Source organism: Neophocaena asiaeorientalis, unplaced genomic scaffold, assembly GCF_003031525.2.
Source record: "Neophocaena asiaeorientalis asiaeorientalis breed wild unplaced genomic scaffold, Neophocaena_asiaeorientalis_V1.1 scaffold543, whole genome shotgun sequence".
Lineage (NCBI taxonomy): Eukaryota > Metazoa > Chordata > Mammalia > Artiodactyla > Phocoenidae > Neophocaena > Neophocaena asiaeorientalis.
The window spans coordinates 915663-929605 of NW_020173671.1; the positions used below are offsets into that span (position 1 = coordinate 915663).

At 43.5% G+C, this 13943-nt stretch overlaps 1 protein-coding gene across 3 annotated transcripts in view; it reads right to left on the minus strand.

The window, feature by feature from the left end:
- Positions 1 to 13943, minus strand: part of MYH10 (myosin heavy chain 10) — a 134676-nt gene that overhangs the window by 96073 nt on the left and 24660 nt on the right. For all 3 annotated transcript variants that reach the window (XM_024748375.1, XM_024748376.1, XM_024748377.1), the window contains exon 4: positions 4409 to 4436. In XM_024748375.1, coding sequence (XP_024604143.1) covers positions 4409 to 4436 — 28 coding nt within the window. The remainder of the gene's footprint in view (positions 1 to 4408; positions 4437 to 13943) is intronic.

Consider the following 13943-nt stretch of genomic DNA (forward strand, 5'->3'; position numbering starts at 1 on the left):
AAAAAAAAAAAAAAAAAAAAAAAAAAAAAAACTTGGGGAAATGCATAAGCAAAGGTTAAAAAAAAGGGAAAAAAATGAAGTAAAGTAAATGTAAAAATTAAAAAATCACTGAAGTAGGGGATGGGTATATGGGGGTCACCAACTATTCTATTTTTGTATAGGTTTGAAGTTCCCAAATAAAATGCCTTTATAAAATGCTATCAGAAAGGTTTTACCCTTTGGAGACACATACAGTATTCACTAGTTTCTAAACTTCCTAATCTGTACTTAAGCCTGTTTCTTTGATTCCTACTTAATTAAGAGACACATTCTTTTGTTTGCATTTTTATCCATTTCCTAAGTATGTTCAGTGTGCCAGGTTCTCAGGGGATAATTAAAAAGCAATGAAGGTGAGTCACAGTTTCTACCTTACTGTTTAGTTATAAAACAAGACCCACACGACCTAACTAGGTAATGAACTGCCGTCTATAAAAAAAAAAAAAAAGGGGGCCTGATGAGGGGAAATCAGTGTGGGCTGCAACTGGCTGTATCGATGGGCATATTTCCTCCCTGGAGGGAGAAAGAGGCTAAAAGGCAAGGAAATCAGCCAGGATCCACCAAGATGGGCCAGATAGTAGGTGCTGGGCAGGGCTAGGACAAGACAGGAGAAATGTGAAACGAGGTGACGACCAGAAATAGGGATATGAAAGAGAGCGGGGAGTCCAAACACAGGGCAAGATTTAAACCTTGAGTCTGGAAACACACACAGCGTTGATGCTGGAAAGAAGGATATTGAGAGGATATTCCTACATCTTGTCTGTGTAGGAATAAAGGTTAATTTTTAGGCATGTTGAGTTTAAACTAGCATTTATTCCCTACTTCACACCCTGTGCTCCACGTAAGACCAAATTACGTGGAATTGCCTGACACCATTTCTCACCCGCTGTCCCCTATGCCTGAAGGTTCACTGATTCTTTAAGAAGTCCCGAGGGATTGTGACAAGGATGAGGGTCTAGAAACTCACCTGGCTGCATGGCTGCCCACCTGAGCTAGAAATCCCCTAGAAGCCAGTAAGGACCAGCCAAGGCTGCTGCCTCCCAAAGGCCCAGGTCCCCCCACCCCCACCCCTTCCCCAATGCACCACGGCCCAGAGATGAACTCTGCAGGGGAGCCTTGAGACTCACACCCCTGCCAGCCTTGTTCACTGCCTCAAATGTCCTTCCTCTACTCTCATGTTGTGTTTTCTTTCTCCTGATCCCAAACCCCATTATTTCCTACTCCCGCCCCACTCTTTTCCTCCGTACTCTCTGGGCCCCCCATTCCACAGTGTGCAAATTCACCCATGTTCTCAGTGTCCTCACGGAACACTCCCTCCATCGCTGGCCTTGCTCCACATCACACACCTGCACACGTACACGATCAGGAAGAAAGTCAGGGGCAACCTTCTCACTCTCCCTCATGTCGCTTCCAGACCCTCTTGTTATAAAGCCTCTACCCCTCGCTCCCGCCTCTCTGAGGTCACGTACAGCCATAATGGTTGTTCTGACACTTGGATTTTTGCCTAGTAAGATCATGAAAAACAAACGAAAACCTCCATTCCCATTTCAAAAAAGAAAGCACTTTTTATTCAAAAAAAAAAAAAAAAAAAAAAGGGTCTTATCTTAGAATAAAGGACATTCCTCTAAGTGAAATAGTTTAGCTTTTTGAAGGGTTTACTGGAGGCCACCATCCTCACACTATCACACGTGTGTGTGTGTGTGTGTGTGTGTGGTGTGGTCAAGCCTCTCCTCTCCTCATGTGAGTGACACACCCCCAACTCAGGCCCCTTGGCTCCTTGATACCTTCAACCCCGATGACCTTCACCCCCATGACCTCCCGCTCCCGCTCTGCTTCAGCTGCCCACTCCTGTGGCCACACCGAGGTGCTCCCAGCTTATCACCTGCGGCCACACCGCCCACTCTCCCTGCTCCTTCTGCCCCGGTGTCCCCAGGGGGACCTGTCCTCTAGTTCTCTGACCCAACTCCTTCCTCCCTATCAATCCCCCCTCGTTTGCCCATATCCCAGGCAGGGTCCATCATGACAGTTTCTCTGGCCAGTGTCCTCAGTTCTCTCATTTCAGTGACCCCCCATCTGCACCCACTTACAGAAACCATCCCAGCTTTTGTTGGATTGAATCTGGTTCCATTCCAACACCCTTGTGGGGGATGGTCCACAGCAACAGCCCCAACTGTTTCACATCCTGCTGTACCTACCCCCTTGGCTAGTGTCTCACACACCGACCTTGGCCTTGGCCACACCTGGCTTGGGAATGGGGCGGCAGCAAGTGTGCACAGGAACTCGCTCTCCTGCTGCTCTTGGCACCTGTCACCATGTTAAAACCAGGGCTGGCCTGCTGGAGAATTAAAGGACCTACAACCAAGGCACCCCAGCCAGCCAGCCAGCAACTCCCCCCTTCCCCACCCCCCATCCCAGGTGAGACAGCTCAGCCTGGCGCCGCTTAGCACAAAGGCCCAGCTGAGCCCAACCCAACGGCTGGGAAAACTGCTTTAAGGCATTAAGTGTCGGGGTGGTTTGTGGTTTAAGAAAAGCTAATTCAGGGGCTTCCCTGGTGGCAGTGGTTAAGAATCCGCCTGCCAAGGCAGGGGACACGGGTTCGTGCCCTGGTCCGGGAAGATCCTACATGTCGCGGAGCAACTAAGGCCGTGCTCCACAACTACTGAGCCTGCGCTCTAGAGCCCGTGCTCCCCAACAAGAGAAGCCACTGCCACGAGAAGCCCGTGCACCGCAACGAAGAGTAGCCCCGGCTCGCCACAACTAGAGAAAGCCCACGCGCAGCAACGAAGACCCAACGCAGCCGAAACTAAATAAAATAATTTAAAAAATAAATAAATTTATATTGATTCGTATAACTCAGAGGCTAAACAATGCTGGAAGAAAACTTACACAACAGGGAGACTAGTGTCAGCTGTTTCTGCTTCTCCCCTCCTCCATCTTATTAACACCAAAGTTTCTCTTCATGGGAAGGAGAGAAGCCACGAGATGGGAACCTTCTCAACTCCCAGCCTCCCTGTCGCTCTAGAGGCCTCGCGTGCCCCCAGGTCCCGGCCCAACACCCACCCCGTGCCCTCTGCGCCCCTCAGTTCTCTCTGCCCTGCCCCCACCTCCCTCTACAGCATTTAACCTCTCCCACATTAAACACACCATCAAAAACAACAGAAGTCGATTTCTCACCACTAATCCACTAATGCAATTTTCCCTTTCTCAAGCCCTGTGGAAGTAGCAGACCTACACTTGGCTTTTTGATTCCTTTTTAAACTTTTTCACACACACACACCCCACCCCCGTCATTCTTCAACTGCCATCTGGCTTTGACCTCCCTCCCCACCCCCAGTGCACCTCAGTCGACCACGGCCAGCCTCCTGCTCTAGCGCTAAATCCCACGCCCGTGGTTCTGTATATTTCACTCAATCTCAAGGGCGTCTGACGTGCTGACCCATTCTGTGGCCCACGGCTTGAGCGTCTCTGCGGCGTCTCACCCCCTTCCCCCACCCTTGAAGGTCGCCCCTCCCGGGGATCCCACACTCTGAGGTGCCCTCACTCACCGCGTGGCTGCCGTCACCCAGGCCGCCGGCTCTGCATTCCGGGGACAGCTCTGACTCCACGTTCACGGGGCCAGCGGCCGAGTGACAGCTCCTCTCTGGAGAGCCACAGTCACCTCAAAGTCTGTCCTCCACTAAACCCCTTGCCTTCCACCCCGAACCCGTTCCTCCATGGAACTCCTTACATCTTGAACCTGGCACAACTCCAGCCTCTCTGAGCTCCCCTTTCTTGGGCGTGTAAATCACGGAGTACCGCTGCGCCTGTCTCCTAAACTAAACTCCACCCGAGATCCACCCACTTTCCTCTGGCTCCACGACCACCTCTCCACCTGAAGTCACTTCCATCCCTCGCGGAGATAACTCAACAGCCTCCCACCTGGTCTTCGCGTGTTCACGCTTCCCCGTGCATCGTCCCCGCCGTAGCCAGCGTGACCTTCCTAACGTGCGAATCTGACCGCTTCCTGCCATGAGTTCTCTTCAATCCTGACTCTCCAGCACTTCACACACAGCACACAGGCGCGTGATATTAATGCTTCCTGGGTGGTACCGGTAAATTCCCAAAATGTCCAAGAGGTCAACACTTGGACAAACAAACTAAAGATGTAAGTTTCACAGATTAACGTTATGAAATGTGTGAAAAGCCCAGTTCGACAACCAAAGAGTAACACCAAATTTAAGCAACTTATATATTGTAGTCTTAAAATAACAACTGCAAGGTTTCCATCCAACTCTTGACGGCTCTCCCTTCCCCCTCCCCCCATACAAAAAAAGAATGGCTTTTACTTTCCAACAGAAGCGAAAAGAAGTCTGAATGTTCAACATTTACTTACGTGCAAAGAATTGACTGGTCCTCACGATCTACAAAACAAAACAAAACAAACAAAAAAAAAAGAAAGTGACCATTTGCCTGGTTTTTTAAAAATTTGATATAATAATAAAGTTGCAGTGATAGCCTCTAAAATGCTAGTAACTCTGCTGCTCTCAGGTCAAGTTAACTCTTCCCAACCCTATTATATATTATACAGTCCTAAATCCAGTCAAGTTCATCATTCTAATGCCAGATTCTCTGGGGTAGATAACAATGCAGGCTCAGATGACTGTACATGTCTTATCAACCTGGACTCTCCAGCCTGGCTGCCCATCAGAGTCAACTGGGAAGTTGTATAAAAATGAACTCCACAGAGCTCCACCTTCAGGAGGAGGGACTGAAAACCCCTTTTTAAGTAGGTTCCCCAGGTGATTCTGATACAGGGTCAGGTCTGGAAACCACTGTCTTTCCAGAAAACGCACCACCAGAGGGGCATCATTATTAATTTGACCTTAAAGGAGAAAAACCCCCAAAAAGTATCAAACGCTGAGTGGAAAAGAAGATTGAAGGAGGATAAACATCTATATGAGGTTTAACCACTGTCTCAAGTCAGAATGTTAGATACACCCAAAATAACAAAAGGACGTATGATGAAAAAAATGTAACATGATTTTAAAGTGATGAATGATTTAAGTATTCACTTTCAGCTAAATTTTTCAACTGAAAAGGTGAAATGCAAACCCATGTGTAGTCCAAGGACAAAACCACCTGTGTAGGTTGTGTGACTTCCAATCACTTACGAGCATCATTATCTCTATTTTACAGACGAGGATGTTCTTTGAGGAAGTTAATCCTCCAGTCACATAGCTACTGGGGGACAAGGATTCAGGTGAGAACCCAGGCCTGTCTGCCTCCAGTGCCTGTGTCCTCAACACTCCCGACCAAGACTGTCACTGCCTCAAAAGGAACTGCTGTCACGCGGTCACGAGGGAGCATTTCCGTCGCTCCCTACGCTGTGCTTGCTTTTCCATCAGAAAAGCCATCACGTGCCCAATGAAGGTCTCACGATAGTTCAGGCGTAGATAACCTCCATCAAAGAGAAATGAAGAGTTCCTTCACTACGTCATACTCTTTTCATATAATATTATTAAAAGAAACAAATCCATTCATATCCTCTGTGTATAAACTGGGTTATAGCAAGAGCATACTACTGCCCGGCCCCTTGAGTCTAATTTAATTCCTAATAATAGCTCCTAACCACTGTTTTCTCCTTCTTTCTGGCTGCCATGGGCAACATAGTTGATGTCTGCCCCTTTATTGGTTCTCTTTCCCAGGGACGCGCCATCTCCTTTCTCTGGCATGTCCTTCCCGGATCCATGACCGCTTGGATTACCTCCACCTGCCCTTCGTGCTCAGCTCAGCTGTATCTCCTCTGAGGAGCCTCCCCAGACCCTCTTCCTCAGGCTCCTCCCCGTTTCCTTCTTTTGACCACAGCATTCTGGAGTTAACGAACGATACTGCCAACTGCCTGCCCCACCAGCATGTGCTGCCTAAGATCACAGACTGTCTTGCTTCTTTATTCCCAGAATTAACAGTCAGCCACCTGTCCACGGAGAGAACCCAGTACAAGGAGCCAGGCCGGGCACTGCCAAGACACTGGGAACTGGAATCTTCTGTCCTAGTTCCAGCCCCACCACAAACTTCCCACAGATCTATACATGAGGCATTGATTCCTTGCTGGTCTCGGGTTCTTCACCTATAAAACTAGGATTTTACCAAGTTTTTGCATATTATTCACTCTAAACATGAACCCTCACACCCCAAATTCTCCTGGACTGAGCAACGTCTATAGAACTCCACTTCATAGTTTACAATGAACTTTATACTCTAAAACCCTACAAATATAACCAGACACAACCTTATAGTGACATTTAAGGGAAATAACTTCATGTTCAAAAATGCAACTAGGCTTCTAAAGAGTAGAGACTCATTTGATAGCTCAGTTATTTTCCAAAGCACCTTTCAAAAAGCACATACGGAGGTACTCCATAAATCCTGTTGAATTAAATTGTATTTTCAACAGTGAAAACAGTGTCAGATCAGTCACCTCAGCTCCTACCTTAAAAAACTAGAAAAGCACAGATTAAACGCAAAATAAGAAGAAAAAACGATAAGGAACAGAAATCAATGAAATGGGAAACGGGGAAAAAAAACAAACAAACAAGTGACCAAATGCTGGTTCTTTGAGATCGATGAAATTGATAAATCTCTAGACAAAATGATCAGGTATAAGACGCAAGTTACCAGTATCTGTAATAAGAAAGGGAAAACCACTATAGATCCCAGAAATACTGAAAGGATAATAAGGAAATATTAGGAACCACTTTCTACCAAAAAATCTGACAACTAGGATGAATGGGATAATTTCTTTAAAAGACATAAACTACTAAAGTTCACTCAAGAAGAAACAATAACCTAAATAGATGTAGAAAAGATATACAATAAAACACCATCCATTCATGAGTAAAAACAAAAACAAAAACAAAAAACTCGGCAAACTAGGAATACAAGGGAACTTCAACAACTTGATAAAGGGCATCTACAAAACACCTACGGACAGTTAACATCATCCTTAATGGTGAAAAACTGCATGCTGTCCCCCTGAGACCAGGAATAAGACAAGGATGTCTGTTCTCACACCTATTCAACATCACAAAGAAGAAAAATAATTAAAAGCAGAGACTTGAAAAGGAGGAAATAACAGTGTCTCTATTTGTAGAGGACATAATTGTCTATAGAGATAATCCCAAAGAATCTACCAAAAAACCTTTCGGAATAAGTGACTTTTGCAAGGTTGCAAAATATGTCAATATATATTTTAAAAATAATATTTCTATATATTAATAGTGAACAATTGGAAATTAAAAATTTTAAAGTTCCATTTAACACTACTAAAAACAGGAAATGCTTAGTTATACTAAGGGATATGTTATACTTAGATATAAATCTAACAAAGTATGTGCAAGATCTATATATTAAAGACTATAAAATACTGATGAAATAAATTAAAGATCTACATAAATAGAGATAAACTATGTTCATGGATTGGAAGACTCAAAACTTGTCAATTCTGTTCTAATTGTTCTATAGAGTCAATGCAATCCAATCAAAATGTGAAGAGTGGGACCTTTTTTAGAAAATGACAAGCGAATTTCTATAATTTATATTGAAAGACAAAGCAACTAGAATAGAGAAAATAATTTTTAAAGAATGATGGTGGAAAATACACTATTTGATTTCAAGATTTACTATATGGCTATTGTAACCAAGACAGTATGATATCTGCAAAAGGACAGACATACAGATCAAAGGAATTGAGAATCTTGAAAAAGGCAATTCACTGGAGAAAAAAATTGCCTTCTCAACAAATGGTGCCAAGATCAACTGGATATCCATAAGCAAAACGATGACCTTCAATCCATACCTTGCACCATACATGAAAATTAACTCAAGATGGATCACAGATTGAGTGGGAAAAAATTGCAAATCATTTACCCAATAAAGGACTTGCAACTAAAAAAGGACAAAGAATTCTCAAAAATGAGTAATAAGGGCTTCCCTGGTGGCGCAGTGGTTGGGAGTCCGCCTGCCGATGCGGGGGACGCGGGTTTCTGCTGCGGAGCGGCTGGGCCCGTGAGCCATGGCCACTGGGCCTGCGCGTCCGGAGCCTGTGCTCCGCAACGGGAGGGGCCGCAGCAGTGAGGGGCCCGCGTGCCGCAAAAAAAAAAATTTTTTTTAATGGTCAAAAGATTTGGACACTTCACCAAAGAAGACATACAGGTGGCATAAGCACATCAAAAGATGCTTAATATCATCAGTCACTAGGGAAATGCAATTTAAGACCACAATGAAATATCACCACACACTTATCAGAGAGACTACAGTTTAATAAAAAACTGACAACGCCGAGTGCTGACAGGATGCAGAACTGGAACTCTCATCCATTGCTAGTAAGGTTGAAAAATGGCACAGCCATTTGGAAAAAGTTTGGTGATTTCTTATAAAGTTAAACATACACCTACCACGTGACCAAGCAATCCTAGGTATTGAGCCAAATGAAATTAAAACTTACACTCAAAAAACCTGTACACAAATGTTTCTAGCGTCTTTACTGCCAAGAACTGGAAACCATCTAAGTGCCCTTCGAATGGTAAGTGAATAAACTGTGGAACATGCATCCAATGGAATACTACTCAGAACTAAAAAGGAGTGAAGTATTGGTGGGTGACGCCCAAATGTGCTATGATAGTGAAAGAAGCCACCCTCAAAAGGCTAACTTGTGTATGATTACATGATGTTCTGGAAAAGGCAAAACTATAGTGACAAAGGAAAAAAAAATCAGTGGTTGCCATGGACTAGAGGGGAGGGAATTACCATAAGGAGAGTGTAGAAATTTGGTGGGGGGGGAGATAGAACTGTTGTATATCTTGATTGTCGTTACACAACTATATGCATTTGTCAAAAGTCAAAAAATGATGCACTAAAAAGGCTGAATATTACTGTATGCAAATGATACCTACTAAAATTGTATATATTTAGTTCTCCCATCCAGCAACATGCTGTGCCTCTACATTTAAGACTTTAAAAAAGTTCTGCAATTTCTTATTCAGGTTCTGCCTATTTTTGTTTACTGCTACCATATATATTTCTGGCTAAAGACTAAGTACATCTTTAAACTTATCACCCAGTGAAATCCCTGTTTCATCCCTTCACTAACCCTTCGCTCTGATGCCTGTACCTTCTTAGTTTTCTTCATAGCACTTATCACTATGATATTGTCTTTATTTATTTTCCTGTATCTTCAATGAGATAACAGTCCTCTGTAACACAATCACTGGAAGGGTTTTCCTACATTTGACAGCCTCTCAGGGTAAGCAGTGTTACTGTCTCCCACTGTCTGTATTCCCACATTATAAGATTCAATACATAGATTCAAGGCAACTGTAATTCATTATAAAACATTCCTTTTCCTGGCATAAAATAATGCCCTTTGTCCCTGTTTCTGCTGTGACGTCTTCTACTTTAGACCTGAGATGACTTTAATTGGTGCTCCCTTTTTGTACCCATTTGGCCGAGGAAATGCCCATCACCGCACTGCTATTCTTTTTCTACTTTGAGATGTCTCTCTTGTAAGGGGCATATGATTATATTAGGCTCTGTTATTTACAGGGATATCTATATTTACCGCTGTATTTGGTGTTAACCTGTTTTCTGACCTTTTGAAGCCTTCCTTGATGTTCCTTTTAAAGGATGGTTTGTTTTCCTTGCTTTTCTTTCTCCTAATGTAAGAAACTTGTATCCAGTTTCAACATTTTTCAAAAAGAATCCTTTAACCTACATTTTAAAGGTTCACATTTTGATGTATATCAATCCTAGTCTCAAAAGACTTATTCTTAAAACAAGAGAGGGGTAGGATATGTGCTTATTATACTAGGACATCCCTTGGTGTGTCAGACATCATTTCAAGACTGCTGCTCAGGATCCCACTATATAAATGAGCCATCCTTTTAAGGAATTACTTATTCGTAGAACAATTGGTTATTTCCACTGTTTCTCAGGAAGCTACTGGAGGTTATTCTCCATCCAAAACAACAGCGTATGGGATCCATAAATTAAGAAATACAACCACGGAAAGAAGCAAGGAGGACTTCCCTGGTGGTCCAGTGGTTAGGACTCTGTGCTTCCACTGCAGGGGGCACGGGTTTGATTCCTGGTCGGGGAACTAAGCTCCCGCATGCCGCAAGGCGAGGCCAAAAATAAAACACACACACACACACACCCTTAAAACACACATACCCTTTGATCCAGCAGTCCACAGAAAGAAGCAAGGAATTTCCAGAGCGCAGGCAAAGGCAAGTCTGAAGACCGCTAAGTACAGACTGGAGGATAAAGGGTCCCCAGAGGTATGTCTCCAAGGGAGGAAAGACACTGATAAATTATGGGATACATGTCTACGTATTGAAAGAAGACTTGTAGTTCTGTCAAATCAATGTAGCAATTGCAGTACTCTGTTCCCCCCAAACAGGAAAATTACTAACCCCGGGGAAAACAGCAAATTGCGTAAGAAAGGAAATGTGATCATAGGAGAAATAGTTTAAATGCTGAATACTAAAATGCCAAAAAATGTTGATTGGACTCCGATCAGGAAGATGGGGGCGGGCAGTTAAAAACTCTTCTGTCATAATAGGAAGTCTATAGAAAACACCGGAAGTTAAAAAAAGAAAGAAAGAAAGAATATCACAAGCCTGTTACTTAGAAATATATACATATACAAGAAACAGATTAAAATATGATTTCCTCTAAAGAGGAAATCCAGAATGGGCAGGGGTAGGACAGGTATCTCTTGTTTCTTTTTCAATAATGTAAGCCTTGCCGTATGGTGTGTTTGCTTGTTTCAACTATCTTCACGTATTTTTAACAAAAAGTAAAAAATTTAAGCATTCAAAGTTCTTTGACAATTTCTGATCTTGATGCTATCCAGACTCTTCTGCATTGTTTAATGGTCTAAAACCATTTAGATAACACAGGAATTATCTAGTCCTTGAGATTTGATAGACTTCACCACTAAAATTATCTGGGCCTTGTGTCTTTGAGACATAAAGGTAAAACCTCTGACCATCTCTACCATTTCTCCCACTGGCATTGTTCTAAGTTTTCCGCCTTATTTTGAGTCAATTTTGTCTCTGTTTATAGTGTTATAAAACCTTTATTCTTTCTGGTGCTTCTCTCTTAGTCACACTTGCCAAATTGTCTATTTTACAGTCTTTTTGTGGAACCAGTTCAAGTTTTACTTAACAACTTTATGTTTTTCCTCTTGTTTAGGTTCATTTCATGCTGTACTTTTTAAAAAATTGAGGTATAACTGACATGTAACGTTATATTAGTTTCAGGTGTACAACACAATGATTCAATATTTGTATATACTGCAAAATGATCACCACAAGAAGTCTTAAGTTAACATCCAGGCTGTACTTTTAAAGAACTTCTTTTGTGTGTGTGAAATGACACACAGAAAAGCTCATGAGACAATACAGCTTAATAAATTATCATAAAGTTGTCTTTTATCTATCTTGTGAGTAAAAAGGCTTGTATATAAATTTTTGTTTACTAATAAAAATATTTATAGGGGCTCCCCTGGCGGCGCAGTGGTTGAGAGTCCACCTGCCGATGCAGGGGACGCGGGTTTGTGCCCCGGTCCGGGAGGATCCCACATGCCGCGGAGCGGCTAGGCCCGTGAGCCATGGCCGCTGAGCCTGCGCGTCCGGAGCCCGTGCTCCGCAACGGGAGAGGCCACAACGGTGAGAGGCCCGCGTACCGCAAAAAAAAAAAAAAAAAATTATAGCTATGAATTCTTTCTTAAAGCAGTTTTTGCCTTAAGCCATCAATTTTTTACATGTGATATTTTGTTGTGGTTAACTTCTGAAGAACCTGTAATAGCAGTTTTGATTTCTTCTTTTACCAAAAAGCCATATAGATGAATGGCTAACAGCAAAAACAGTAAGAAGAACTCATTAAACAACACTCCTACAAAACAAACCCAGGTGGAAATCTATTAATACCTTGTCTTACTGCACTGTGGTCAGAGAATTGTGGCCTGATCTGAGATTTTTATTGGTGACTTAGCATCAAAATTACAAGCCAAGTTTGTAAATGTTTTCTGCTCGATGGGCAGTAGTACTGTGTATACATTTTCCAATTCAAGCTTGCTAAATAGTGTTGATCACATTCTTCATACTCTTTCTTTTCCCTACTTATCTCAAATTCTGAGAGAAACACATTAAAGCTCCCTCTATAATTGTGGGTCACATTTCCCTTGTATTTCCAATAGCTGTTGTTTTAAGTCTGTGACACAATGTCAACGGTATAAGTGGAAGTATTATCTGAGTCTTCTAGAGAATTATGTCACACTGTTCCTCTCTTAAATCTCCCGTCTCTGCTCCCTCCGCCTCACTCTCAGCTGGGACCCTGCTTCGCCTTTCCCTGAGAAAACAGGAGCGCTTTCACAAGTCCCTACCACCAACCATATCTACCCACCAACCGGCAGATGCTTTCAAGAAACATGGCTGTGAAGGGAAGGAGAGGATGGAAGAGAGAATTTTCTTTTTTAAAGTAATGGGGAAAACTTCAGCACATTTAATGCTAACATTAGGAGCCTCTAAAAAGGGAAGCAGAAGACAGTCAACACTGTGAGCTTCCTGAGACGGATTCCTAGGAGAGATGGGATGGGCATCAGAGGTGAAGGAGCTGGGAAGATGGCCTTCACAGGAGTGGGCGCAGGACAGGACGGTTTGTAAATCTGGCTCAGGAAGCTGCGGTAGCTCCTCTCTGGTGGCTTCTAATTTCTCCATGGATCAGGGGAAGAAGCCACCAGCTGGGGAGGAGAAGGGGACGCAGGGACCTAGGGAGCTGAAGTGGGCAGGGGCTTGAGACAATCATTAGGGAGAGTGAGGTTATAATCTTAATAGACAATCAGGGAAGCAGTGTTCTGCGTGAAGTCTGGGCTCATGGTCACGAAATTAACAGCAGTATTGATCTGTTCAGCTGTATGAACAGAAGACTCCAGAGGCATCAGCAACCCAAGTAAGAGCCTTAAAAAAAGACAAATATCTTGATTGACTTAGGGTGAGAATTCTGCCAAATAAGTGTAACAAAAGAACAAAGGGACAGGGGGCATAGGATACTGACAGAAGACGCTGAAACGACAGACTATAAAATCTAAACTACATAAGGAAGAAAGTCAAGGCAGTACTGATAATCCACAGGGGAAAAGGAGAACAGCGTTTGGACCCAAGATCTAAACGGAGTCAAAGAACACGGTCAGGAGACTTGCTGACTGCACTGCCAGGACGGAAGGATTTTGCAATAGAATTTCTGAAATATTTGAAAAATAAGATCATTTCAGAAGGTGGCACAGTCTAGGGTGTCAGCAGCGTAAGTCAGAAGGGAAGAAGATTAAGAGAAGATTAAGAGACCGGGGGCTGGGTGTTCACGAAAAACTAGTAAGTAACACAGGGTTATGGCAGGGCTTGAGGCAGGGAGGAAACGACAGACGTGTTGGGGGCCAGACAGACGCACTAAGGAGGGAGGGGAGGAGGAGGGAGGAGGGGAACCCAGAAGAAAGCTGCTACAAGAGGTATGGGGCAGGCAGAGGAGGGGCAGTGTTTTCAAGGAGTAAAGAGTATTTGTTAATAGTCCAGCAGATGCACTGCGAATAAGGACACTGACCCCCATCTCCTAGCGCATAGGATCGGAGTGGAGGGCCCATACTCGGGGGGAAGCCAAGTTTCAGTTAAAGCCCGCAGGAAAAGAAAACACTTGACGAAGACATTGAACACATAGGGAAGTTTGCACATCACAGAGTGGCAGTTACCTGAGGCAGAAATGCATTATGGAAAACGAAGACGTGACTGGGAAACAAAAGAACAAGGAGATGCGGATTTCATTCTAAGACTCCAGGAAGAAGGTAGAATCTCAGGTCTTAGATATGCATGGGCGCA